The following is a 24,966-nucleotide window of genomic DNA, read 5'->3' as shown; positions in this document are numbered from 1 at the left end:
TTTTTGTAGAAGAAAACTGTTTAATGTAATCGTTTAAACGCACAGTTCAACAAAACTGAGTCAGTTCAGTTCAAATTAACTTCGTATAACAAAGAAATAAGAAGCCTGGAGGGCCACTGTTGGGGTCAAAAGTCCCTAGAACAGAAGGACACTGACTTCAAGGCCTTTCTTCCCATCCACCTTTAGGAGGGGTGGCCACCTCTGGGCTCCTGATACAACTTAGGCACCTCCATGCAAGCAGAAGCACAGAGCCCCAGACAGCCACCCAAGGGTCAGGGTTCTGCATCCCTACCAAAGTGGGGCCTGGCCAAAAAGGGCTGGAAGTCAGAACACAGATGACTATGTCAAGGACAGGGCAGGCTGGCAGCCCTGGAGAACCAGCTCAACAGGCTGCTTTAGGTGTTTCTAGTCCTGTGGCCCCCCTTCCACACCCCCAGCTGAGTTTGCTCATGATCCACAGTGAGGTGGGTCTGGTGACGCTCATAGGGCAGCCCTCAGTCTGGAGCATGCTCGGGGCAGGGCCAGGCCCAGTGGTTTGCTGATGAGGACCTGTTTGTGTGATCCGCTAGCTGTCCAGGCAGGGGATGGAGAACAGGGCTTCGGCACAGCAGGGGACCTTTCCAGCAAAACAATGTCTGGTTTTTGCTACACTGAGCTTAATTTGAACAAAGCCTCTTAAGGGGTCGGAGGCTATTACTGCTTTGTAGGGCAGAGGGAGGGTGTTTCAGAGCTCACTTGGGGGCATGCTGGGTCCCAGAAGCAGACACAGAGGAAGTCATCCAGTGGAGGTTTTCCTGCTGCCCTTTTGGGATTTTAGTTTAACTTCTGGTTAACTTCCTGCTGCAACTTCTGTGCAGGGACATTCTTAGGCTCAATTTTCAGGAGACTGTTGATGTCTGCAAAGCTGGATTTATAGTCCTAATAAAAGAGAGAAGGAAGGGTGTGGGGATGGCACCATGACTGAGGTGAGATCAAGCGGGGCGGGGGGGGTTGGTGGTAAGACAGCTGCTCAGAGAGGCTTTTCAAACCCCAGCACATAGGTCTGACAGGAGCTGCCTGGGCCCCCGGATGAGAAGGGATGTAGCAGATACCAACTCACCTTGACCACAATCGGGAAGTTCCACCACAGGCACAGATGCCCGTAGCTTAGCTGATGAGGACTTCTTACCTTGAGTGCCTTATAGGCTTGAGCCCGTCTGTAAAATGCCTTCACGTTCTTCCCATCCAGCTTGAGGGCTTCTGTGCAGTCCTTCACCGCTTCCTTGTACTGCTTCAGGGCCAAATAGCAGAGCGCTCTGACAGGGAAGACCGTTCCGAGGTGTCAGTCACTTCTAGGGGCCACCCAGACTGGAGGTAGTTTGAGGAGTGATCTTGATTCACTGAACACCTCCTCTGTACTGCTTGCTTTACATGTTCTTCAATCCTCACACCAACCCAGCCCCTTTCCACAGGTGAAAACGCTGGCTCAGCGGTGAATGCCTTGCTCAAGGTTCTACCACTACTGAGGGGCAGACCTGGGACTCAGCCTGGGTTTCTCCGGCCTCCAGACCCTGGCCTCACTGAGCTCTAGCATTTTGTCTACCTCACATTCCCATACTGTGCTCTTTTAAGCAAAGAAAAGGGTTCCCGAAACCTTCCCCCTGACAGACTAAAAAGTTACCTGCCTTAAAACAAAAATACTGGGTTTTAATTAATGATATGTATGCTGATGTGTTAGGGGGGAGATAGAAAGGTGCCTGCAACTTTGAAATGCATCAAAAATAACATGGATCAGTAGATGGCTAAATAGTGATAAAGCAAATATAACAAAATGTTAATTTAGATGACAGGAATATGGTTGTTCAATGAAAAATCTTTCAACTGGTATTTTGAAAATGTTCAAAATAAAATGTTGGGAAAAAATCATGTGCATCCATCCAAGCCACTCTGCACCTATGGGGGGAAAGTGTGTTTATCTTTCTCACTCAATTCTAGTCCTTTTCTTCAAAGACAGTCACTGAAAACGGATGTCTTGGAGCTCAGTATGGAAGTCCATCCATTCCACCTCATCGTTTTGAATGGGTACAAAGTAGTCACTTAGTTGGGTATACCTAATTTTTTTTTTTTCCCATTACAAAGCAGTCTTGAAGATAACATGAGTGAGTGAAAAGGAACCCAAGCTTTGGAGTTACAAAGACCTGGCTTCAGTCACAACTCTACCACGTATGAGTTGTTTAACTTTGTGTTGTTTTTTTTTAAATTAAATCTTTATTGTTCAGATTACATTTGTTCCTCCTTTTTTTTCCCCCCATAACTCCCCTCCTCCCAGTTCCCGCCCCACCCTCCGCCCTCATTCCCCACCCACTGTCCTCATCCATAGGTGCACGATTTTTGTCCAGTCTCTTCCCGCATCTCCCACTCCCTTTCCCCCGCAAGAATAGTCAGTCCATTCCCTTTCTATGTCCCTGATTCATTATAATCACCAGTTCATTCTGTACATCAGATTATTTATTCACTTGATTCTTAGATTCACTTGTTGTTCATAATTTGTATCTTTACCTTTTTCTCCTTCCTCCTCTTAAAGGATACCTTTCAGCATTTCGTATAATGCTGGTTTAGTGGTGATGAACTCCTTTAGCTTTTCCTTATCTGTGAAGCTCTTTATCTGACCTTCAATTCTGAATGATAGCTTTGCTGGATAAAATAATCTTGGTTGTAGGTTCTTGCCATTCATCACTTTGAATATTTCTTGCCATTCCCTTCTGGCCTGCCAAGTTTCTGTTGAGAAATCAGCTGACAGTCGTATGGGTATTCCCTTGTAGGTAATTGAGTCTCTTTCTCTTGCTGCTTTTAAGATTCTCTCTTTGTCTTTTGCTCTTGGCATTTTAATGATGATGTGTCTTGGTGTGGTCCTCTTTGGATTCCTTTTGTTTGGGGTTCTCTGCGCTTCCTGGAGTTGTAAGTCCATTTCTTTCACCAGGTGGGGGAAGTTTTCTGCCATTATTTCTTCAAATAGGTTTTCAATATCTTGCTGTCTCTCATCTTCTGGCACCCCTATAATTCTGATGTTTGTACGCTTGAAGCTGTCCCAGAGGCTCCTTACACTATCTTCGTATTTTCGGATTCTTTTTTCATTTTGCTTTTCCGGTTGGGTGTTTTTTGCTTCTTCGCATTTCAAATCTTTGACTTGATTCTTGCGCTCCTCTGGTCTGCTATTGGGTGTCTGTATAATATTCTTTATTTCAGTCAGTGTATGCTTAATTTCTAGTTGGTTCTTTACCACAGCATTGAGGGTCTCATTAGATTTCGTGAGGGTCTCATTAGATTTCATGAGGCTCTCATCAAGTTTATTGGCAGCTTGTAGCACATTATTGCAAGCCCTCAAAATTGTGTTTTTTAGCTCTATATCCTCCATTTCTGTCATGTTTTTTTGTCTCCGCATTTTTTATGCTTTCTTGGTGCACCCCCTTGTGGTCTTTGTACGCAGTCTTGTTCTAGTTAAGCCTTGATTGTTGTAGTTAATACTAGAGGGATTTGACCACCAGGCCGACTGGCTGTGAGAATCACCTGTGTCTGCCGTGGGAAAACTTCTGTCCTCTGGAGAGGTGCTAATCTAGCCTTTGCCTGAGGCTATCTGGCAAATGGCTCTGCGCAGGGCTTGGGCGGGGTGGGTCGCAGGGGATCAACAGGGCGGGCAGAGGGAGCAGTTATGGCTGCTCTCAGTCCCGTTCCCAGAGGCTCTGCTTCTCAGAACCCCAGCAACCACTGCAAACCTTGGAGAGAAAGCTGCCCTCACGTTCCAACTGATGCCAGACAATCCTGCCTCTCCCGTTTTGAGTCTGAGTCCCTAGAGACTCGCCTGGATCTGAAGCTCAGAGTCTGAGACTCCCTCCTGATTGAAAACGACAACCGCGCCCTCAGCCACCAGCCCGCTTTGCGGGCGCACCTCGGTACCTTTGTATTTTCCACACTGCGCCTCCTCTGAGCCTCGGTATGCTGTTCTCTTTCCTTCTAGTTGAAGAGTCTCTCCTCAGCCAGCCTTCCTGTGGTTCTGGGTGATGGCTGTTCCGTCTTTTAGTTGTATTTTTGAAGTGGTTGTTTGCGGCAGCAATCTCCGGTGTTTACCTATGCCGCCATCTTGGTCTCTCCCTTTGTGTTTGTTAATTCATCTTTCCAAACCTGTTTTCTCAGATAAAATGGGACCACTACCTAAGCTGAAGAATTGCTATAAGGAGAAAATGAGTCTCTGGAGGTCCATGCAGGGGTTGGCCAGCGGTAGGGGCCAGGTACCTGAGTGGTGATATCCACTTAGGTATCAACTGTGCTAAGAGAACTGAAGTGAGCCAAAGAGAACTCAAGGTGATGCACACAGGGCATATGCATGAGGTGGGGCATTGAAATGATGTCCAGGATGTGGTATAATTTTAGTCACAATGGATGGAAAATTCAATTTTGTATAGTTATCAGTCCTCTAAGTTAAATCAATAGATTAAATGTAATCCCAAACAAAAACACAAGATACTCTTGGGAATTTGTCAAAATGATCCTATGGTTTAGCTAGGAGAACAAATCTGGGAAAATAGCCAGGGCTGCTCGGATTGAGAAGGATGAGGAAAAGACCAGCCTACAAGATATTACAAAGCAACAGTAATTAAAACTGTGACAGAACATGTGCATGAAAATGGGTTGCTAGAGGTCTCCAGCAACATGAGGTAAGCAAGGCCAGAGAAAGAGGAGCTAGGAGATGCTGCAGCCCTCTTTTTCAAGTTAGCCTGGCGGACTGAGACACCTCTGTTCCAATCAGCCAGAAAAACCACAGGTCCAAAATTTAAGCTTTCCATTTGAAAGTTCTCTTTTCAATTCATTAGGCAGTAAACCCTGACCTGAACCTACATGAGGCTAGTCTTTCTTTTTTTTTTTGTTAATCCTCACCCGAGGATATTTTTTCCATTGATCTTTTAGAGAGAGTGGAAGAAAGAGGGAAAGACAGAGAAACACATCTATTAGTTGATTCCTGCACAAGCCCCGACCAGGGCCTGGGCCGGGGAGGAGCCTGCAGCCAAGGTACATGCCCTTGACTGGAATTGAACCCGGGACCCTTTGGTCCTCAGGCCAATGCTCTATCCACTGAGCCAAACCGGTTAGGGCAAGGCTAGTCTTTCTTTATATCACCACATGTGAATGTGGAATTTCCTTATGTTTCACTGCAGAAATGCTAACAATTAACTTCACAAGCTGCCCCTGACCCTAAATGGTATGTGATTCAGTATACGGACCACATTACCTTACTAAATCTGAAACACAGATTTGGATAAGGAAGGGTGAGCCTATAGTAGATCCAAGATCTTTGAACTGAAGAGTAACATGTGGTACAGTTGCAGGGTCTTCTTCAGCACCGGGAGTCTCACCCCTCAGGTTAGCCTGGACCTGTCTCTCACTCCCAGGCCAGGAGATAATTACTCCATATCCTGGGTTCTGCCTTGTGCTCTCAGGGCCAAAGTTTCTAATAGGAGGGCTTTGGAGAAGCCATGGGGTGGGAGCAGGGAAGGTGGAAAGGCTACAAGACTAGCGCTGAGGTTGTGTCTGTGTAGCAAGACATCGTAAATGAAAATCCTGGGGAGGGAGGTTAACAAAGCCCGGGTTCCCCTTGGCATCGCTCAGTTTCTATTCTTTCAAGAGAGTGAATGCCACTGACAGTGCCTGCCTCATGGTGAGTGTGAGTGTGAGTGTGAATGCAGCTTCTGAGCTGTGACATACTGACTAAATGCTAGGGAAGAAGAGCCCCCCATAGCCCAAGAGAAGATTATGGAACGGAATAGCCAATGTCCTGAAATGCCCCAGGCCAGCAGCTGTGGGGAAGGTACCTGTTGCTGTACGTGGTGGACTCCAGGTTACTATACGAGAGGCTTTCACTGTACTTCTCAATAGCTTTCTTATGGTTTCCCTTCTTTACAAGCTCATTGCCTTCTTCCTTCAGAACTCTGGCTCTCTCCACATCCCCAGAAGGCACTAGGTACAAATTCAGAAGAGGAAAAAACCATGGAGCAGGTGCCAGACTGAGATCAGGGAGGTCTCTTCGGCATCGTCTCTTCTAAGTCGTCCACAGCCCACCCAGAGGTTTCCTACGCTGTTGTAAAGCGTCCTTCCTGAGAGTGATTCCCCCCATCAATGGCTTCTGGGAAATTAAACAGTTTTTCATTCAGAAAAGGTTGAGGACTCCTGATATAAACATACTTATACATGCACATGATAACACATGATAAAAAGCACCTTGGGTTTTAGCCTTGGCACTGCCACTTGGCAGCTGGAAGATATTGTGTGACCTACCATCTCTGTCGGATCTAAATTTCCTCAGCAGTACAATGGGGGCAACACCTACTCTACACAGGACTACTGTCAGGAGGAAATCTGAGACTACAGGAGAAAGTGCAGAACCCCCTATGAACTTAAAGCAGGAGAATAATTAAAAATTTAAAAAAGCATCTGGTAAAGAGAGGGTGTAGCTCCCAGGCTTTCAGAAAGAGGAAGAGGAGTGCTATTCCTCATTGTTTTGGTCTGAGCCTCACCTAACATCTGCCCCAGCTTTCAAGGAGAAATAGGAGAAAGTGAAACCCATGCTGCTCAGCCTGGCCTCCAGGCCTGAATTAATTGTTCCAGCCCCAACTACTATATTAACTGCTTTTTTAATTTTTAAAAACTATCTTTATAAAATAATATATATGACAAGGGTAACGTTTTGGGAGTAAAACCAATACCCTCACCTTAATTAAGAAACAGCATTTACGGGGACCTTTGAAGCCCTATGGGCCCTTCCTCAAGTCAATCCACCCCTGGAGGAAACCATTATCCCCACTTCTGTGCGTCCTTCCCTTTTTTAGTTTTTGGTAGTTTACTATATACAATAGTATTTATAAACTATTTGTTGTTTGTTTTTTAATTTATGTAAAGGAACAAATAATTGTATGTATTCTTCTATAACCTTGTTTTCTTTTTCCCCTTTTCAAAATTATATTCTTTTTAAAAAATATATATTTTATTGATTTTTTTTTTACAGAGAGAAAGGGAGAGGAATAGAGAGTTAGAAACATCGATGAGAAAGAAATATCGATCAGCTGCCTCCTACACACCTCCTACTGGGGATGTGCCCGCAACCAAGGTATATGCCCTTGACCGGACTAGAACCTAGGACCTTTCAGTCTGCAGGCTGACACTCAATCCACTGAACCAAACTGTTAGGGCCAAAATTATATTCTTGAGATTGATCTGTGCTGATGCATATACCTATAGTAGTTTATCCATTCTCACTGTTGCAATACAATTGGTTTTCCATTTTCCTATTTATGGAGACCTGTGTTATTTCCAGTTTTGTTTTTCGATATTACAAACATTCTGCTGTGAACATTCTTGAACATGTCTCCTTGTGCATGTGCTTGAGTTTCTCTAAAAGTAGAGCCTATAGGTTGCAATGTACACACAGCTTCAGCTTTCTCCCAGCTCTGCAACACACTACATGCTATAGTCTTGCTTACTCCCACTGTTCAGTTACACCACATGCATTCCTAACTCTCCACTGTCTCTGCCAAGAATTCCTGTCCCTTCTCCTTTCCCACCTGAAGAACTCAACCTGTCACCTCCCACTGCCACCTCCTCTCTGAGCCTTTTCCTGACCCTCCTCCAAACACAGGTCAATTCCGATTTTTAACTCCCCGAATACTAAAGACTCTTAAGCACTTGTTCTTACTCTTATATTTTAAAATGCTGTCTCAGTCTCTCATTAAACTGAGAGCTTCTGAGGGCCAATGCTGCCCATCCTGTGTCACACTGCTTAGCACAGGGCCTGGGAAACACATGGCTCAGTGACTCTGAAAGAATGAAACAAATGGTAGGTGCACTGAGGCCATCTAGTTCACTAGCACCCCACATTTTCATCCTAGGGAAAAGTGGGGAAAAGTTAACAGGCTCCCACAAAACAGACCAAAGGCTGCCTACGGCCACATAGGTTTCCTCCTGCAAGGGGACACCTACCATCCACGCAAGGCTCCAGCCTGACCCCTTCTGCAGGGCTTCTCCTCAACACCTAGCTGCTGAGCTGGGACGATTCCCGTGGAGCATTATCAGAGCGCCCGTGAGCCCCGCCTGAAGAAAGGCCTCTTCATTTACAGTCGAGGTGGACACTCCCCCGTGCAGGGCTACCTGCCTTTGACCTCCCTCCTCTTATTTCTTCTCCCCAGAGACTCACACAGTGCTCATGTTCCTGGGGAAGCAGAGCCCTCTAGCAGTGGAGGTGGGGCAGATGGCTTAGGGCTGAGCTCACCACAAAATCTCAGCCCTCAGTCACAGTGACTAGTTCAGGGAATGGCCTGTACCAAACAGGCTGGAATAAACAGAGAAAATGTGAGTTAGAGATTTGGGGGGAAAGAAACTCTCTCAGAAAAAAAGTTTTTCTCTCCCTCTGGGTCGTGAGGCGTGGTATGAGGATGTGAGACCAGGAACTGTCATAGCTATTTTATTGCGAAGAGGGAAGCCCATCCGAAGACAAACCTGACTACACCAAAGAAGAAAGTTGAGAGAAGTACAGAGAAATGGAATCAGAGCCCGGTAATGTAGTGAGCTGCTGGGCGAACCTTGCCTGAACCTGAACTCTGGATTTTTCAATTATATGAGCCAGTAAAATCTGTTATTTTTACCATGGCACGTTTTCTGTTCTTGTAACCAAAGCATCCAATATGATACATCCCAAATGCTGCCAGAAGAGAGAAGGGAACCAACGCTGTATACCTATGTGCCAGGCTAGGAGCTCAACATGCCTTATATCACTTAATCCCTGCAATGGGAGAGGTTTTCTCACAACCCTCCTTGAAGAGTTGAGACAGCCTCTAAGTGGTTAATACTTTTTTGTTTTAATATTATTTTTATAACTCAGCTTAAACAAGGCCAATTTTTATAGGATTACTCTAAAGAAAGTGGCTACAGGAAAATTGCAAAATTGAGCAGAAAGTCACAGCTTACCTCTGCTCTTGGCAGTTGTGGTTTCTTTGGATTTGCCTTTAGGTGTCTCTTTGTGATATTCTGAATCCCACCTCTTCTGAGCTGAAAGAGGCACCAAGGGGATAGAGGGCAGTTTCAGACGCCACTCCGGCCCAAGTGAGTCCATGAGAGCTCTGGTCATTCTGGAAACAAAGGCAGGATTACAGGGAGGTTTCCGGCTGCGTTAGGAGATGTTCCTCCTCTCCTAAACCCAAAGGAGGTGTATGAGAGTCAGTGTTATCATCTTCCCTCGATAACTCTTTATATCCTGACATGCAGCAGGAGAGGAACGTGAGTGCCACCCACAAAAGTCGTCTCAGTTTAGCCACCATGACGTTCCCTCCCTGCCTGGCCCTCGTTTGGTCAGACCAAAGTGGTGACCTTCTGTTGCCTGGTAAGGGTACTTAAACATACCTTAACGCAAAAGCACCACACATTCCCTAAGGAAGGAGCATGTTTTATATTTTTTAACAGATTATAAAGTGATGCAAACACCTGATTTTGGATTTATGCTCAGAGATTTTTTAAAATGAAAATCTTATGTCATTCTCAAATTTTAAAATCCTTCTGTCTTTTTCATTTCCCTAGGGCAGTGGTCGGCAAACTGCGGCTCGTGAGCCACATGCGGCTCTTTGGCCCCTTGAGTATGGCTCTTCCACAAAATACCGACTTCTGCGCATGGGCCACGAAGTTTCAATCGCACTGTATGTGCGCGCCCACACGTGGTATTTTGTGGAAGAGCCACACTCAAGAGGCCAAAGAGCCGCATGTGGCTCGCCAGCTGCAGTTTGCTGACCCCTGCCCTAGGGTAGTGGTTCTCAACCTTCTGGCCCTTTAAATACAGTTCCTCATGTTGTGACCCAACCATAAAATTATTTTCATTGCTACTTCATAACTGTAATGTTGCTACTGTTATGAATCGTAATGTAAATATCTGATATGCAGGATGGTCTTAGGCGACCCCTGTGAAAGGGTCGTTCGACCGCCAAAGGGGTCTCGACCCACAGGTTGAGAACCGCTGCCCTAGGGCCTGATATCTGGTCCCCTCCCACCTCTCCCTCTTTATCAGTTGCCACATTCCCTCTTTAAAAAAAAAACAAAAAATATTTTTTAATTGATTTTAGAGAGGAAGGGAGTGGGAGAGAAACATCAATGATGAGAGAGAATCATTGATTGGCTATCTCCTGTACGCCCCCTACTGGGCATCGACCTGGGCATGTGCCCTTGATGGGAACTGAACCTGGAACCCTTCAGTCCGCAGGCCAAGGCTCTATCCACTGAGCCAAACCAACTAGGGCGCCACATTCCCTCTTGATCCTTATGTTTAAGCTTCTGCACACGGCTGTCCTCTTCCTGGAACAATCTCTTCCGCTTCCCAGTCACCGTACCCACCTTCTAGGCCAGTTAACTTGCTCAAAATGCTGCTCAGTGACCATGTCCAACTTGTCAACTGTACTATAGCACCTAGCACATCATTACCTGGCACCCATCAAGATTTAATAAGTATGAGCTCCTAGGGCAGTTGAAACTAAAGAGAAAATGAACAAATGGGACTACATCAAAATAAAAAGCTTCTGCACAGCAAAAGAAACCATCAACAAAACAACAAGAAAACCCACCTCGTGGGAAAACATATTTGCCAACGTCATATCTGATAAGGGCTTAATCTCCAAAATTTATAGGGAACTCATACAACTTAACAAAAAGAAGATAAACAATCCAATCAAAAAATGGGCAAAGGATCTAAATAGACACCTTTCAAAAGAGGACATTCAGAAAGCCAAGAGACATATGAAAACATGCTCAAAGTCACTAATCATCCGAGAGATGCAAATCAAAACAACAATGAGGTACCATCTCACACCTGTCAGAATGGCCATCATCAACAAATCAACAAACGACAAGTGCTGGAGAGGATGTGGAGAAAAAGGAACACTTGTGCACTGCTGGTGGGAATGCAGACTGGTGCAGCCACTATGGAAGGCAGTATGGAGGTTCCTCAAAAAATTGGAAATGGAACTCCCATTTGACCCTGTGATCCCACTTCTAGGAATATATCCCAAGAAACCAGAAACACCAATCAGAAAGGATATATGCACCCAGATGTTCATAGCAGCACAATTCACCATAGCTAAGATCTGGAAACAGCCTAAGTGCCCATCAGTAGATGAATGGATTAGAAAACTGTGGTACATCTACACGATGGAATACTATGCTGCTGTTAAAAAGAAGGAACTCCTACCATTTGCAACATCATGGATGGAACTGGAGAGCATTATGCTAAGTGAAACAAGCCAGTCAATGAAGGAAAAATACCACATGATCTCACTCATTCATGGATAATAAAGACCATTACAAACTTTTGAACAATAATAGATACAGAGGCAGAGCTGCCTCAAACTGATTGTCAAACTGCAGTGGGAAGGCCAGAGAGAGTTGGGGGGCAGGAGGGAGGGGAGTAAGAGATCAACCGAAGGACTTGTATGCATGCATATAAGCATAACTAATGGACATAAGACACTGGGGGGTAAGGGAGGGTAGGGGTTTGTCAAGGGTGGGGGGGAAAAAAGGACACTTATGTAATACCCTTTGTAATACTTTAAGCGAAAAAAAAAAAAAAAAGTGGCTGACTTGGAACATATTTATGAATTTTAAAATGCATATCCATACACAAATGCATGTCTTTTAATAACTTTAAAAATAAGAGTTTATTTATTCTATATAATAAAAGGGTAATATGAAAGTTGAAAAAAAAAAAAAAAAAGATTTAATAAGTATGTGCTCAATGAGTGAATAAAGCCAACTGTATGCCTTTTCTGCTTTTACAACCACATTCCTGTAATACTAGGATGAAAACAATACAATGATATCACTGCAAATTCATGGACTCTAAGCCCCCAAAACTATTTTTATGTTCAGCAGCTATTTTAATCCTCTCATCTCTTCCACTCTGCTCCCGAACCCCCCCCCCCCCCCTTCCAAATACAAACATACCTGCCCAGGTACCCAACCTTCCTATGTCTCTCTTGTCACAACAGAAGAGCTGACAAGGCCAATCCCTCCACCTAAGCTCTGGACCCCATTTCTTCCTGCCACACTCAGCCAGCATCTGCCTCTTCTGTATCTTCATGTTTCTTCCTGCTGACTCCAACTACCAGCATTTAACTCTTTCCTCACTTAATACGACCCCCCTGGACAACCCTCTGCCATTGCAGCTACACTCCTCTGCCGCCTCACAGCCAGACTTCTTGAACCCACTGCCATCGGATCCCTTTGAAAGACTTCTACAGAATCACCAGTGACTTCATTCCTCAACCCTTCGTCTACTTAAGCTCACTGCAACACCTGACACGAGTGACAGCTTCATCCTCTGGAAATACTCCTTCCCTTGTGACACTTAATGCTTCAAGTTTCCTCCTACTGCTCCAGCTGCTATTCTTCTGTAAGTCCCTGAAATGCAAGAATTTCTCAAAGCTCCAACCTCTTCTTCCTACATACTTGCTGTGTTCTTTTCCCCAACAACCTCAATTCACCTGTACACTGATAACCCTCAAACCTGTATGTGTAGTCTGTATTTTTCTCCTTTGCTCCAAATCCATATAAACACCCACTGCCTTCCTTACCTCTCTAGTCTCATGTCCCACAATCACCTCCAACTCAACTTGTCAACCCCCTAGTCCAGGGGTGGGCAAACTTTTTGACTCGAGGGCCACAATGGGTTCTTAAACTGGACCGGAGGGCCGGAACAAAAGCATGGATGGAGTGTTTGTGTGAACTAATATAAACTCAAAGTAAACATCATTACATAAAAGGGTACGGTCTTTTTTTTGTTTGTTTTATTCATTTCAAACGGGCCGGATCTGGCCCGCGGGCCGTAGTTTGCCCACGACTGCCCTAGTGTCTCTTCTATTTTTCCCTTCTCACCACCCCAACCACCAAAACTTGGTGAAATCCTCCCTAAATGTCCTCTGAATGGTCCCACTGCTCCCTATCCACTGTCTCCACCATCTCTTCTGCATTAGTGCATGCCCCCTTCCCAGTCTGTTCTTCCATGTAACCCTTCCACATGACAGCCAGTGAGCTTCTCTCTGAAATCTGCTCATTTTGCTCCCCTCCTTAAGGCCCTTTCACGATGCCTCACTGTGCTCAGGGGGTTAAGTCCAAGCTCCTGAACACCAAGCTCTTTGTGATCTGGCCTCATTACCCATCCATGAAGCTCCATATGAAATGGACTTCGCATGGGTTCTGTAAGATATCAGACTCACTCTTCTTTTTTTAAAAAAAATATATTTTTATTGATTTCAGAGAGGAAAGAAGAGGGAAAGAGAGAAACATCAATGATGAGAGAGAATCATTGATCGGCTGCCTCACGCACACCCACTACTGGGGATGGATCCCGCAACCCAGGCATGTGCCCTTGACTGGAATCAAACCTGGGACCCTTCCGTCCGCAGGCCGATGCTCTATCCACTGAGCCAAACCAGCTAGGGCTCACTCACTCTTGCACAGGCTGCCCTTTCTCCTTGCTGGCCTTTGGCCCCAGAGCTCTACTCATCTCTGCCTCAGCTCACCTCCTCTGGAAACCCACTCTGGCCTCCCCCTGGCTGGCTAGGTGCCTCATTTCTGCTCCTACTGCACCTGTGCTGTCTCATCCCTTGTAGTGTGCTTGCCTATTACTGATAGGTTTTCTCCATGTGACCAGGAGCTCTAACAGGGCAGGAAGAGGTATGTCTTGGGCATCAGCCCAGGCCCTAGTGCAAAATCTGGCACACAAGTGGCAGAATTGGTTGAATGATAGAAACAAGAAAAGGTAGAGAGAAAACAAGTCAAGCCAGAAATGACACAGAGATATACACCATGAAGTCCTAACAAGGGTTTTCTATGAGTGTGGTACCTGGCTTTCTAGCAGCCCATGCAAAGAAGGGCAACGTGATCAGTCACACCAATGAGGACATCCATGAAATGTCAATGGCTGAGGGGCCTTGTGAAGGGGCCGTAGTACAATATATTGAACCATATCCACAAGCAATATCCCTATAGCCTTGTGTCTGAGCTGCCTGTGCTTGGGTCTTACTTTCCCCACTCTAGTTAGCTCTTTGAAGCAAGTGGTGTTCGTATCTGTTTTTCCTACGGAACCTGGCACAACACTTTCAACAGAGCTCAACAAATTACTACTATGTGAATAAATTTAAGCACCTAGGCAAAAACAAACAAAACAAAATCCAATTCATCAATCCTGACTCCTTAACACCTACCAAATATGATAGCAAATTCTTCTTCCACACTTCCCAATAAGGTCATTAGGAATTTCTAAGCCTATCCCAAAGGGATCCTGTACGATGAGCAAAGTGATAGTTCCAAGCTAATGACAGAGGGCAGGCAGTACCAGAGGGAATGCCCGAGGTGACCCAGGCTCACCTGTTGACGCCTTCCAAGGCTGACATCACACTGTCATCAATCTGCAGCACAGTCTTGTAGTCCACGTAGGCCAGGGGATACTTCTCCAGAGCCTCATAGGCAGATGCTCGCCGCAGCAAGGGCTTCATGCTGAAGGGAACCAAGGCCAGTGCTCTAGAGCAGGAGGCAGAGATGTCATCTGGCTGCTAAGTCACCAGGGCTCCCCCCACAGCCTGCCCAGGCAGGCTCAGCTACAGTATTCCGTAATATAGGGGGTCATTTCTGGCACAGAGACACTACTAAAAATGTCAAACCTTACAAGAGGGACTTTTCAACTTAGACTGGAGTAGAGAAAGGAAAGAGAGCAGAGTGCCACTAATACTGTGCAAGTTGTATGCACGTGCATCAATTTTCATAGTTGCAATCCCCCCAAAATCAAGAACAAGTACTTTGTACCTTTCATGCTTCTATGTGTTTCCAAAGAATGGTGGCCTGATGGGAACACCACAGAGGCTTTGGAGTCAGGTGGAGTGGTGTTTGAATTCTACCTCTACCATTAACCATGTGATCCCGGGCAAATCACTTTACCACCTCCATTCTCTGCAGCCCAGTTCCAGCCTGGGAAGGATGGTAAATTTAACCCACAGAATGACCATAAGTGCTCCAAGAAGGAAATTTAGCACACGATCTGATACTCATCAACTTAGCACAGGCTACATGAGCATGCTCACCTCTCTCATCTATCACCAGGGCATGGATCTAAGGCAATGTCACAGGATATTAGATCTAAGAACACATTAAGGTATGCATCCTAGTTTAGCGATGGTGAAAGAGGCAACACCAGACTTGCCTGAAGAAGAAAGAAGTATGAAAAATTGTTTAATGTCCTCTACACCTGGTCATTGATGAATACCATTTTCTCCTTTCTTCTTGCTTCTTTCCCAGCTATCTATTAACCTCTATCTCTATCTTCCTCTCTCACATATATCCATCCCAGAATAAACCTGGGCAAGCCACTAACTAGTCTACAGCTTTACCTCAACTCCAGATCCCAAATCTCACAAAGGCCCACCTGTAAGTGCCCACCCTACTCCTTTTAGAGCAGCAGAGCCAAGACTTCAAAGATACAAGACAGGGGCCACAGAGATCAAATATTCTCAGTGACCTGGGGACAGTGACACTTCCTAGTATCTATCACAGATGTAACTGGCGGGATCAGTCAAAGAAGAAACAGGCCAGATAAACCCCGCTTCCTCTTCTGAGCCCCTCAGGCACCCCAAAGTTTTCCTTGACTGCTTACGAAGTGCAATCTTTGATGCAATCTCTGCAGTTCCCATCCTTCAAGTGGCATGCTGCTCGGTTGGAGTAGAGAACACTTTCTTCTTTATAGTCCAAAGAACCTGCCCAGGTGGAAACAGAAAACATGAGATTAACAATTTGGGAAATGGATGCCTAGGGACACAAAGTGCATTTCACACACTGAGCTCTCTGGGCTTTGGTAAAAGGGAGCAGAGATGACTATAACCTGATCAGGCTTGTTGGTCTGATAGGCTGGCAAGTTCACCATTAGCACTTGGCAGCGAGAACACCAAGCATCTTATTCACTCATGCCAGCACTAAACTTGGTACCGGGCAAAAAATGAACATGAAATAGCTAGCTTCTGCCTCAAAGAAATCTATACTGGTGTGTGTGTGTTAATTTTCTTAAAAAAGACCTGTAAACATACAGATCTTACAACATGGAAATCCACACCTGAAACCTGTATGTTCATGTTGACCAATGCCACCACAATAAATTTAATAAAGCCATGGTTCCCCCACCCAAAAAAGAAAACAAGTCAATCATACAAAGAAAAATAAAAGGAAAAGATAAAAGACAGACTGATTCTACCTGCTCAAATCAGACAGGACTTTGCTAGGGGAAAATCCCCTGGGTCTGGCAGGAGTAGGAAGAACTTAATCAGGGAAGGATTCAAGCTCCCCAATGGGGAGGAGCTTTATCAGACATTTCTCTACGGGCAGTCCTCACCTTCAGGAACCTCAGAACCTCATGTCCTTTATTGTGGCCATAATAATTTTCAGTTTTAAAAATATTTTTTCAACCACTGCATACCCACTAACTAGCATGGGCCGAAGTGAAAAAAAAAATAAAAAGGAAACTATTATGTGAAGACCCAGTAATTCCACTCCCAGGTATATACCCCAAATAACTGAAAACAAGTTCTCTTTTAAAAATTGTAAAACATACAGAAAACAGTATAACCGATACTTGGTATCCATCACTAGATCCAGCATATATATTTGTTTCCAACCTTTAAAAATTTTTTATATGGTTAACGCTCCACTCATCCCCATCCTTTCCCCTTTGTTCTGTCCCCAGAACCCCAGATGTCAGCACAATCCTGAAGTTGGTATGTAACATTCTCATCCATGTTTGTCTATCTTTATTATATATGTAATCACAGCTAAATATTTTATATCTCTCAAAGCTTTTCCTAAGTGGCACTCTATTGTCTATCCTTATGCAACTTGCTTTTTTCTCTAAGTATGCTACCATATTGATGCATATCTTCCACTCAATACCAACAATAACAAACAATAACATAATAACTTTTTTTCTTATTTTTCCAGGCTCTGAATGAGACAGCAGTGTACAGAGATAAGTAAAATATATCCTTGCCCTTAAGGAGCACGTACAAGCACTCAAGACCTGTAATCCATCTCAAGTTCCCAGAACATGGGAGCTCAGAAGCAGCAGTGGTGTGGTGGCAAGGGCATCAGAACCTGCAATCTAGCCTGTGATACTGCACAAGTCACTCACTCCCTCTGATATGTGCTCACCTATCACATGAAGATATCACTTCACAGACTTGCTGGAAGGGTTCACTGTGTTAGGTTGATCCCTGGTTTTCTTTTCAAACAGAAAAACTAATTAGAGAAATCAAGGGATTTGCCCATAGATTATCTAGAAATGGGTAAGAACCAGACTCTGATCCCCTACTAAATCTAGATACCATGCCAGCTCTTCTAGGGACACAGAATGAAGCCATACAAAAGCACATGCTATTCCAGGCAGGGTAGGGTAGGATGAAAGAAAATAATCTGGTACTCAGATTATTCAGCGATCTCAAGCGAGGCTGAGAGGAGCAGGTGGGCCTAAAAAGAAGTGTTCTAGAACAAAAGAAGGGGGCAAGAGTGGTTTGAAACTGCAAAAGTTCAAACAAAAAAAAAAGACTACAATTTGCAAAGGATTAGCAAAATGATTAAAAACTTGGGACTTGGGAATCAGATAGACCCCTATTAAAATCCTGCCTATGACATGTCTTCATTGTATAATCCTGGGGCAGGCAATTTCACTCTTCTGGGCTCCTCATCTATAAAGTGTCTTTTTTAAAATTTTTATTGCCAGATGGCAGAATTGTATGGTTTTATTAACACAAATACAATGTGTACACATCTGTCTATCCATTTTCTTTGCTGAGCAGTCTGGCATTGGGATTGGCAGCTGGGCTGCTTCCCCACAATGGGATTACGGTTCTTTGAGGAGACGTTGTGAGCGATCTCAGCGCAGTAAGATTTGTTGCACATCAGCAGCACTTCAAGCTCCTTGACATGGTGGACCAGAAATTCCAAAATCCACTGGGCAGCACGTGCTTTGATTTCTTGTTGCTTCCATAACGAATGCTGGGCATCAAGGTCCAGCCCTTGAACCTTTTGCACACTCTGTTGTCCATTAGTGCCTCTGGGTTTCTGCCAGTTCTGCTTAATTTTGACATAATTGGTCTGACTGGTGTCGGATTAACTTCTTGATCCTCTTTTTGACGGTCTTGGGTTTCACAGGGGGTCTGTGCGGAGTAGGAGATGGCTGTAACCTCCATAGGAGGTGCCGAGGAAGAATATAAAGTGTCTTAGTCATAGGTTAGTATAAAGATATAAAGGAATAATGTCTACAATGTCTATCACTCAACAATGCCAGCCAAAAAAATGAGAAAGAGAAAAGGCAAAGGGAAATCGGTGCTATAGAAAAGGGATTCCAATGAGGGCTCCTCGGTAAGACACTTGGGAGAAGAGGTTTGGGGCAAAGGGCTGTTGACATGAGCCGGAGTCAGGGAGAATGCATAAGAATATGCTACTCCTCTGTTTAAAACTCTGTGAATAAAACCGAAACTCCTTACCATGACCTATTGCGTAAAATGTCTACACAATAAGGTTCTGCCTGTCCAACTGACCTCACCTTACTTCTCCCTCCACCAGCTCAGTAGGCTTTGGCTCCTGGGACACACACCATGCTTCTTCGCCTAGGTGCCTTTGTACAGGCATGCCTCAGCGATATTGTGGGTTCAGCTCCAGACCACCACAATAAAGCAAGGAGTAATCTTTTTGTTAGTGGAGGATCTTGTCTTCCACTTGTAAAAAATCACAACATTTGTGAAATACAAAAAGAGGGTGTATGCCTGTAATTACAGTTCCCTCCACCTGAAATGCTCAGCACCCAAAACTTTGTGCACCTGGCTACTTCTCATCCTTCAGACGTCACCTCAAATGTCACCTCTTCAAAGCTGTCCTTGACCCCCCATTCTAATGGGGCTCCCTAGTCAACTCTATCACATCACCATATTTGTCTTCTACGTACCCCTAATTGTTATTGGACAAGTCTTATTTACTAGCTTGTGATCCACCCCTCCCCCCAAAACAGGAATGTATGATGGTTGAGAGAAAGGCCCTTGTCTGTCTTGTTAGACACTCAGTACATACAGGTGCTCAACAAGTAAGAATTTAATTGAAGAATAAATGGTGAAGGAGAAGAGTTGAGCTATATATCTGCAGGGGTCGGAATGAGGCCTGAATAACAGGATGGGAGCCAATAGGACACTTAAAAAGCAGGCAATTCATACCTATCAGGACGGCCACTATCATCAAAAGAACGGAAAAGAAGTGCTGGTAGGATGCTGAGGAGTTGGAACCATTACGCACTGTTGATGGGAATGTAAATGGTGCAGCAAGTATGGAAAACAAAACTACTATATGTGATCCAGCAATCTCACTTCTGGGTATATATGCAAAAGAATTCAAAGCAGGATCTTGGAGATTCAAACAAACAAACAAAAAAGTGGGATAGCCTTACAATGGAATATTATGTAGCTTCAAAAACAGAAGGAAATCCTGCCACAGGCTACAAGTGGATTATAATGTCCTTGAGGACATTATGCTAAGGGAAATGAGTACTAGTATCTCCTCCTAAAAGACAAATACCGTATGATCTCACTTTTTCAAATATCTGAAGTAGTTAAAATCATAGATACAGAAAGTGGAAAGGTATACCAAGGGCTGAGGGGGGGGGGGGGGGAGGGGATTAGTGTTCAGTGGGTATTGAGTTTCGGTGCTGCAAGATGAGAAAGTCCTGGCGATCTGTTGCACAACGATGTGCATAATATTACACTTCACAGTATTCTTAAAAGTAACTAAGATGGTAAACTTGATGTTTTTACCATAACCAAAAAGTGGTAAAAGAACCTATTACTATGAAAATATGTTTCTGACCTGTCAAGTGGAAAAGAACCAGTAATAAAACCACGTGACTTTTTTCCCGCCCCCGAGGTGGAAGGAAGGGCCAAGGAAGTTTCTCGCTGGACGCCCACGCGGGGAACGGGCGGGGGGCTGGTGGGCGGTCGGCCTCGGGGAATGGAAGCCCCAGGGCGGCAGGGACGGAGCGGGCTCTGGGTAGCGGGGGTCGGGGGGCCGGGCGAGCAGCAGCCCTGGCGGAGGAAGCGGGGCCAGCGTGTACCTTGCTCCTGCATCACCCGCAGCGCGCGGCTGTAGAGCGAGGCGGCCTCGGAGAACTGGCCGTTGCGGAAGCTCTGGTTGCCGGCGGCGCGCAGCCGCTCCGCAGAGTCTGAGAGTTTGGGGGCCATCCTGGGGTCCCGCGGCAAATGGCGGCCGCCTCCGTTCCCGCCGCCGAGCCTCGCGGAACGGTGTCCGGGAGAAGCACCGGCTGCGAGCGCTGGGTCCACGGGTAACCTGGCCGGGAGGGGGCGGGACCGAGCGGGCGGAGGCGCGGCCGGCGCGAACCGGTGGTCCGCGGTGCCGCCCTCTGCGCAGGCGCATGCTCAGTGCGGGGCTAACGTTGCCGAAGCGCGCTCCGCCTCGAGCTGTGCGGGGCCCCTGGGGTTGCTAGGACGCCACGCGGGAAACCGTGCAAGAGGCCAGGTCCCTGCTCACACGCGCTTACATGCTAGGGGGACCTGACAGGCAGTTAACCCAGGAGCGAACGAAGAGGAAGATACCATGTTATTGTTAGTGCTGTAAGGAAAACACGAATGCATAGAAGGGCCAGGTGGAAACTTTTCCCTAAGGGGGTAGGGGAAGGCATCTCAGGGACTAGCAATGGGGCTGAGACCTGAGAATATTTAGGCAGGCAGAGGGATAGCGAGAGTAAAGGCCCCGAGGCTGGAAGCTAACTGGCACCTGGTGCTTTAGGGACACAATAAATAAATGCACCGGGAAGTTGATAAGATCTTCTGCTGAGGGAAACCAGCTAATCTTCAGCCTCGTCTGACTTAATGTCCCACTTACTACTCGGAAAGTGTTGAACTGCTTGTTGCTACCTGCACACAGTAAGCTGTTCCTCTTGCTCTCTAACCTTTGGGTATGCTCTCCTCTCGTGGAGTGTCCCCCCCCCCCCCCTTTTCTTTTTCTTTTCTTTTTTAAAAATATATTTTACTGATTTTTTACAGAGAGGAAGGGAGAGGGAGAGTTAGAAACGCAGATGAAAGAGAAACCGATCAGCTGCCTCCTGCACACCCCCCACTGGGGATGTGCCCGCAACCAACGTACATGCCCCTGACCAGAATCAAACCCGGGACCCTTGAGTCCGCAGGCCGACGCTCTATCCACTAAACCAAACCGGTCAGGGCCCCACTTTTCCTTTTGCTTTATCCTGACTCATCCTATAATCAACTTAAATACTAGTATCTCCTCTGAAACCCTTTCCTGAATACTCCTCCCCTCTTCCATTATGTCCCTCCTCTGCTCCTCTTCCTCCTGATGTTTATCCCTAATTTAGCACTTAGTACTCTGATTGCCTGCTTAGTTTTTTTCAAAGACTTTGAATTCTTTAACGGTAGGAAGTAAGTCTTTATCTTTGCCTCTCCAAGACCTAATAAGACCTGGCACCCAACATGCACTTACAAAGTTTGTTGACAAAGACCTGGTCTCTGCCCTCAGGAATCTAGTTATAATTATTTGTTTAAATTCTTAACCCACACCAGACTGTGAACCTTCTGAGGGTTAGGTGGCTGTTCCAGCTGAATCCTCAGCCCAGCTGAGGCCCATAAAAGAGGAAAGAATGAACACTTAATGTGGTGGGGGAACCAGATGAGACACACACAGCTGCCATCTACTCAACATATCCATTTTTGCTTCCGGAGTCTAAATTTTGCCAGAGATTCTCCTGGCCTAGGAAATGATTCAAGATTTCTCTAAACTGTTAACCAAAGGTCATCACTGCCAATTTAACACCAACAGAAGTCCCCAATTTGAGGGGTGGTAAAGAGGGACCCAGAGGACATCTTCAGTGAAAACTGCTCAGTTGTGAAACATCTCAATGGTGAGGTGGGCTGGGCATGAGGCAGCTCTGGTGTTATGGCTCTGGCCAAGTAAATGCAGCACTCACTAGAAACCAAAAGCCATCCTCAGAGTGGAAGCTGGATTTATATAGAGAACAGTGGCCACCCTCAGCCACTGATTGGCCCATTTCTATGCAAATAAGGACTCCAAATCCTCACTGTATGATTGGTCCCAATAGCACCATCCTAACTGGTCAGAATGGAGCTACTCTGATTAGTCAATAAAGATAAAAATGAGTACAGAGCTGTGCAGCTCCTATTGGTAGAAATTCAATCCCAGGAATTCCTTTATAAGGGTCAGCTCAGCTAGTCAGAACACAGTGCAGTAGGCAGGCAGTTCATGCTTTCCCTGAAGCATGGCATGAGAGACCCCTATTTAGCACCAGCTGCTAGGCTCTATAAATTTGAGCCCAATTAGCCACCAGGAGCCCTTCTTAACAGGCACAGAGTTAACATTACCAACAACAATAATCTCATTCTCTTTTGCCAGTGATTGAGAATGTGATCTGACCTGACCAATGAGGTAAGAGGATGTCTGCTGGGTGTCATGGGACACTTTTGTATTTTTTCTTGAAGAGACAGGACTTCGAGATAGCCTTTTTGCTCTTTTTCTGCTCTGGGTAGTGTTGATGTGGTTGCCATTTTGGGTTTTGTGTGTGTTTTTTTTAACTCCTGGTGGGAGTTTTTATTTATTTATTTTTGTTGTTAATCCTCACTCGAGGATATTTTTCCATTGATTTTTACAGAGAGTGGAAGGGAGGGGAAGAGACATAGAGAGAAAAACATCCATGTTAAAGAGACACATCCATTGGTTGCCTCCCACACACATCTGACCCGGGCCAGGGATGGAGCCTGCAACCAAGGTACCGGAATTGAACCCGGGCTCTTCAGTTCACTAAGCCAAACTGGCTAGGGCTGTGGTAGCCATTTTGTAAGCAACAAATGCACAAATAGGAAAAGCCAAGGTGCTGTGTAGGATGAATTTGACATTGTTGAGCCACTGAATCAACCCAGAATTAATAAACAACAAGTCACCATTTTGATGATTGGTGTTGTGTTTTGGTTTCTTTTTAAGTTGCTTGCAGCTGGATATATTCTAAGTGGTATACTATACAAATACACTTGTGGCAAATTGTATTTTTCAAAAATGGACAAAACAGTATTTCCACTCCTCCTTGCCCTTCCAGAAACTTGCAACTCCCCCATCAAGAGATAGAATCTGTGTCTGCTCTCCTTGAAACTGGGTGGGCCTTTGGGGTCCCATCAACAGTGGAAAAGACATTCTGTACCTTCCAAAGCTAATGTCTATCTTCTGGAAAAATCCTGGGGAGGGGACAAAGGAGGGATGTTTGGTATTATGTATTGATAAATTGACTTTATTTTTAAACATGTTTATTGAGTACCTATTCATCTAGAGCAGCGGTTCTCAACCTGTGGGTCGCGACCCCTTTGGGGGTCGAACGACCCTTTCACAGGGGTCGCCTAAGACCATTGGAAAACACATATATAATTACATATTGTTTTTATGATTAATCACTATGCTTTAATTATGTTCAATTTGTAACAGTGAAATTGGGGGTCACCACAACATGAGGAATTGTATTAAAGGGTCGCGGCATTAGGAAGGTTGAGAACCGCTGATCTAGAGGGATGAGTATGTAGGCAGAATGGAAGATTAGATCTTTCAAGGAGGAAAAACCCCAGTGGGCAGCAGGGTCTGAACATAAGGTAAAGTCAAGTCGTATAGGAAAAGTGCTAGGGAATTTCAGAGGACTGAAAATTGGCTTCTTGCAGGAGGGACCTGTGAAGGCTTCCTGAACTTTGTAGGAACTCTCCTTGATCTCAACTTCTTCAGGGCTCCCACTGCCATTTGTACAGATTTCTAACAGAGCAAAGTGACAAATAAAACGTGAATTTTCTGGAGTCAGGATAGTCTTGGGTTAAAATCTTTGCTCTCACTAGTTTCCTAACCTATAAACTGGGGATAATAACTCTTACTTCATAGTATTGTTTTAAGGATCAAGTGACAATCTAGGATTATAGACAGTCCTCTGTAAATGTTTTCCTCCTGTGTCAGGATAATGGCTCCATTATCCCATTTTTAGAATATGGGGTGCCATATCTGGGTAGCCCTCAAAGTTGTTTGCTCAGGTGTTAAGTTTCATAGATGGCATAGGGGAAAAACAGGACAATTAGCAACAAGGAAAGGTTACTCTGGGTAAGTTGCTCCTGTAACTATCCCCATGGTAAATTGGGTGGCAGCTGCCTTTTTCCTAACACTCATTGATGGTGGTGGCAACTGAATATGTACCAATGGCAATAGTTTAAACTGGAGCTCAGAGAGGAAAGGAAGCTTTCTGACTCTGATGTTCAATTAGTGGGTATATATCAGTGGTTGTCAGTTTGGTGGTGCAGGCTCCAGAATCAGACTTTACATCCCTAAACCTCATTATTAGCTCTGTGCTCTTCATCTCTGTGGCCCTGGGAGAGTAATATTAGCCTACTTACCTTACAGAGTTGATCGAGTATTAAATGAGTTAATATTAGTAAAGCACTGAGAAGGTAGTAAGCACTGTGTTAAATAACACATAAAACTGAGGATAACGTTACAGGTTTGATATAATGATTAAAGGAGATAATATATGAAAGCGAGTACATAGCAAGAGCTTCATAAACATTAGGTATTTTTATGTCTGCCAAGTGACTCGAAGGTGAGGCAGTTGAAAGGGGGTAGGGCAGTTTGCAGGCTGCGGCTCTGTGGCATGCAAGGACTGGGTATGCAGGGTCCAGCCTCCATCTGGAAGAACGCAACCCGGCAAGAAAGCTAGAAAACCACCAATACCTCCAGGAGTCCCTGGAGCAGCGCTTCCCGGGAATCGCGTACAACTTGGCTTGTGAAGAATCCGCAGTTCCTATCAAGCCGGCGCTTCGCGGGAAG

General features: G+C 45.2%; 1 protein-coding gene across 1 annotated transcript; it reads right to left on the bottom strand.

The window, feature by feature from the left end:
- TOMM34 (translocase of outer mitochondrial membrane 34) lies at window positions 1-23,420 on the bottom strand. The gene is made up of 7 exons (XM_070420872.1): window positions 20,189-23,420; window positions 15,704-15,803; window positions 14,425-14,577; window positions 8,989-9,149; window positions 5,844-5,988; window positions 1,169-1,295; window positions 1-918 (listed from the first exon to the last, which is right to left on the bottom strand). The coding sequence occupies exons 1-7, from the start codon at window positions 20,313-20,315 to the stop codon at window positions 814-816; spliced, it is 918 nt and encodes a 305-aa protein (XP_070276973.1). The 5' UTR covers window positions 20,316-23,420; the 3' UTR covers window positions 1-813.
- Between the last annotated feature and the right edge of the window lie 1,546 nt (window positions 23,421-24,966).

Source organism: Myotis yumanensis, unplaced genomic scaffold, assembly GCF_028538775.1.
Source record: "Myotis yumanensis isolate MYYU_CA2020_CCGP unplaced genomic scaffold, mMyoYum1.0.hap1 SCAF_7, whole genome shotgun sequence".
NCBI lineage: Eukaryota > Metazoa > Chordata > Mammalia > Chiroptera > Vespertilionidae > Myotis > Myotis yumanensis.
This window is presented reverse-complemented; position numbering and strand designations above follow the sequence as displayed.